The sequence below is a fragment of the Numida meleagris genome, chromosome 26, assembly GCF_002078875.1.
Source record: "Numida meleagris isolate 19003 breed g44 Domestic line chromosome 26, NumMel1.0, whole genome shotgun sequence".
Taxonomy (NCBI): domain Eukaryota; kingdom Metazoa; phylum Chordata; class Aves; order Galliformes; family Numididae; genus Numida; species Numida meleagris.
In genome coordinates this window covers 2,105,995-2,108,925 of record NC_034434.1, presented here as the reverse complement: position 1 = coordinate 2,108,925, position 2,931 = coordinate 2,105,995, and the positions used below count along the sequence as shown (strand labels likewise).

Sequence of the window (2,931 nt, the reverse complement as noted above, 5' to 3'; positions counted from 1 at the left end):
TGGGGGGGTTAAAATCCTCCCATAGCAGCCATGGGGGAGGCCCCTCTCCTTTTATTCCTTTTTTTTTTTAGGGGAATGACCATTTTCTCCCCATTTCTAGGTAACAGGCCGTGTGGCTGTGCTCCCCCCCCCCACCCCCCCCAGGTTGAGCTTGCTGCGAGTTCCTTTCTGCAAGCTGTTGTGGGGGGGGGAAGGGGGGGCATTTTGCTGTTAAAATTTGGCTGTTTGCAACGAGATTTGGTTCCTCAGCTTTATTTCCCAACGCTGGCAGCCGAGCCTGGCTGCTCGGGGGGGAGGGGGGGGTGGGTAATGAGGTTTTGGGGTACAACCCTATACATCGCGGTGTCCCTGCACCCCTTACCCGATTCCTCATTCCTTTACCCCCGGTGCCCCCCTTTGCAGTGACCCCATAAGATCCAAAGGGGGACGGGAAGGCAGATTTGGGGGTAGGGTGGGGGGGGAGGGGGCGTCCTCATGGCGGGGTGCACCCCGACCCCCCCAGCTCTCACCTGTGGTCCTGCCGGCTGCGGGCACCATCCTGGAGCTCCTTCTGCTCGCTCCTGCTCCGCGCTCTCCCGGGCATCCTGCTCAGCCCCCCCGGGGGGCACCGCAGCCCCCAACCCCAGCTGAAGAAAGGGCCTCTTTCAGTGCAGTGGGGCAGGCGCCGGGGGGGGGGGTTAGGAAAACACGGGGGCGTGTTCGGGGGGAACAAGGGGAGGCATTGACGGGATGGGACACAGAGGAGAAAGGGCCCTTTCAGCTCCGAGCGCAGCATGAAGGTGTCTGTGCTGAGGCGCGTGGCACCGCGGGCACACGCGTGTGCTGCCGCTCCCGTTGCACACCTGAGTGTACACATAGCGGCTGCTGGTGGGTGGGGGGGCACCGCTTGCACCCCTTGCTGCCCCTCGCTCTGTGCGTGCAAATGTTTGCACTGTGGTGCACCGTGGCAGACGTGAACGCCAGGTGGGCACATTTGCGCACCGTGGCATGCTTGTGCACAAGTGAGTGCGAACCTCCCACGCCCCATTTCCATCCCTCTTCGTGCCCCCCCCAGTGTTTGTGTGTATGGGGGGTTCCCCCGGCTGTGTGCCCCCCCACCTTGTGCCAACAGCCCCTTATTCTCCCCCTCATTGCCCACTCCCATCCCTCGTCCCCTCCCCCCCTACCTTGGATTCCCAGCCCCATCCCACTCCCCCCGCTCTCTGGGGGTGGCTCCCTGTCCCCCTCTCCTCTCTCCCAGCCTATGGGCTGACCGAGGAGGAGGAGGAGGAGGAGGAAGGAAGGGAGGTGGGCAGTGCAGAGCACAGTAGCGCGGCAGGAGGAGAGCGGGGAGGACAGAGCAGGGGCTGCAGTCCCCCAACCCCATCCCCAAACCCCATTCCCCAGCGACGCGGGAAGAGACGAGGGCGCGAGCGGCAGCAGGTGGGTCGGATCATTTCACATGCTTTATTTCAGCAGTCGACAGAATTTTAGGGAAAAAAAAAAAAAAAGAAAAGAAAAAAGAAGACATCTCCAATTCCTTTCTCATACACAGACAAAAAAAAAAAAAAAAAAAAAAAGAACTTTAGGTACAGACGCGCCGAGAGGTGGGGCGGGAGGTGGGCTGGAGAGCAGGAGAGATCGGGACTGAAAGCGTTGGGTGAGTGGGTGGAGGGGTGGATGGTTGGGTGAATGGTTGGGTGAATGGTTGGGTGGTTGGTTAGGTGGTTGAGTGGTTGAGTGGATGGTTGGGTGGTTGGGTGAATGGTTGAGTGGTTGGGTGGATGGTTGGGTCATTGGTTGGGTGGTTGAGTGGATGGTTGAGTGGTTGGGTAGACAATTGGGTGGATGGTTGAGTGCTTGGTTGGGTGGATGGATGGATGGATGAGTGGATGAGTGGTTGGGTGGATGGATGGATGGGTGGATGAGTGGTTGGGTGGATGGATGGAGAAGCTGCTGGGAGATGCGGGCAGGAATGAGCCACCTGCTGAGCCCGGGAGCTCCACGCCTGTGCTTTGCTTTCCTTTCCCTTCCAAAGCTGTTAGGCTCGACCCGGCGTTTGTTTGCTCTGGGGGCATGGGATGAAATAGCACCTTTAGGAAATTCACGAGTGGACTCGGTCAGCAAAAGGGGTGAATCCAAAATAATAATAATAATAGTAATAATAATAATAATAACAGGAATAGAAAGTCAGAAATCGACGCGGGCCGTGTCCGGTCACAGCGCTGCGTCTATAGCACCACAGGTCCCAGCGCGGAGCCGCTGAGATGGGACCGACAGGGAAGAGAGTGAATATGGGGACAGGAGCCCCGGGGTGAGGGGGGGGGGGGAAATGAGGGAAAAAATAGCAAAAAAATTAAAAATGGAGAGGGTTAAAAAAAAAAAATCGTAGAGAAAACGTAGCACCTTTGCTCTGAACCTGGCAGGAAAGTCCCGGCACGGCTGAAAAAAGAAAATTAAAAAAAAATAATAAAAAATAATAATTAAAAAAAAAAAAACATAATGAACCTAAAGCTACTTGGAAAAAAAAAATTAGGAAAAAAAAAAAAAAAAGAAACCCAAAAAATCCTTGATGAAGCAAAACCGCAGCGGTGAGGTAGCCTTCCAAAAAGGAGGAGACGCGCTGCCGGGTCCCGGTCGCTCCGCTCCGGGCTGGGGCTGCTGGGCGAGCTGGGGAGCGGCACAAAAAGCGGCGGTGGCTCCGGGCTGGGGTCCGCAGGCTGCAAAAAGAGAGGGGGAAAAAGGGGGGGGGGGGAAACCCCCCCCCCAAAAGAAAAAAAACAGCACATGGAAAGGGAGAGCGACAGCGACAAGGAGCAGATCAACAACCGAAAGGTCCTTGCAGATGCAAGAAGCAAAGAGCCCAGCGGGGGGTGGGCACTCCCCCCCCCCCACCCCGCTATAGGGCAGCCCTTGGGGTGAGCACTGGGGTACGGCCACGGCGCTGGGGGG

The 2,931-nt window shown here is 57.2% G+C and overlaps 1 protein-coding gene across 1 annotated transcript in view; it reads left to right on the top strand.

Moving 5' to 3' along the window:
- SGCA (sarcoglycan alpha) overlaps positions 1 to 1,252 on the top strand; it is a 4,028-nt gene extending 2,776 nt beyond the window's left edge. Inside the window, exon 5 of the mRNA XM_021377615.1 lies at positions 1,241 to 1,252. Coding sequence (XP_021233290.1) covers positions 1,241 to 1,252 — 12 coding nt within the window. The remainder of the gene's footprint in view (positions 1 to 1,240) is intronic.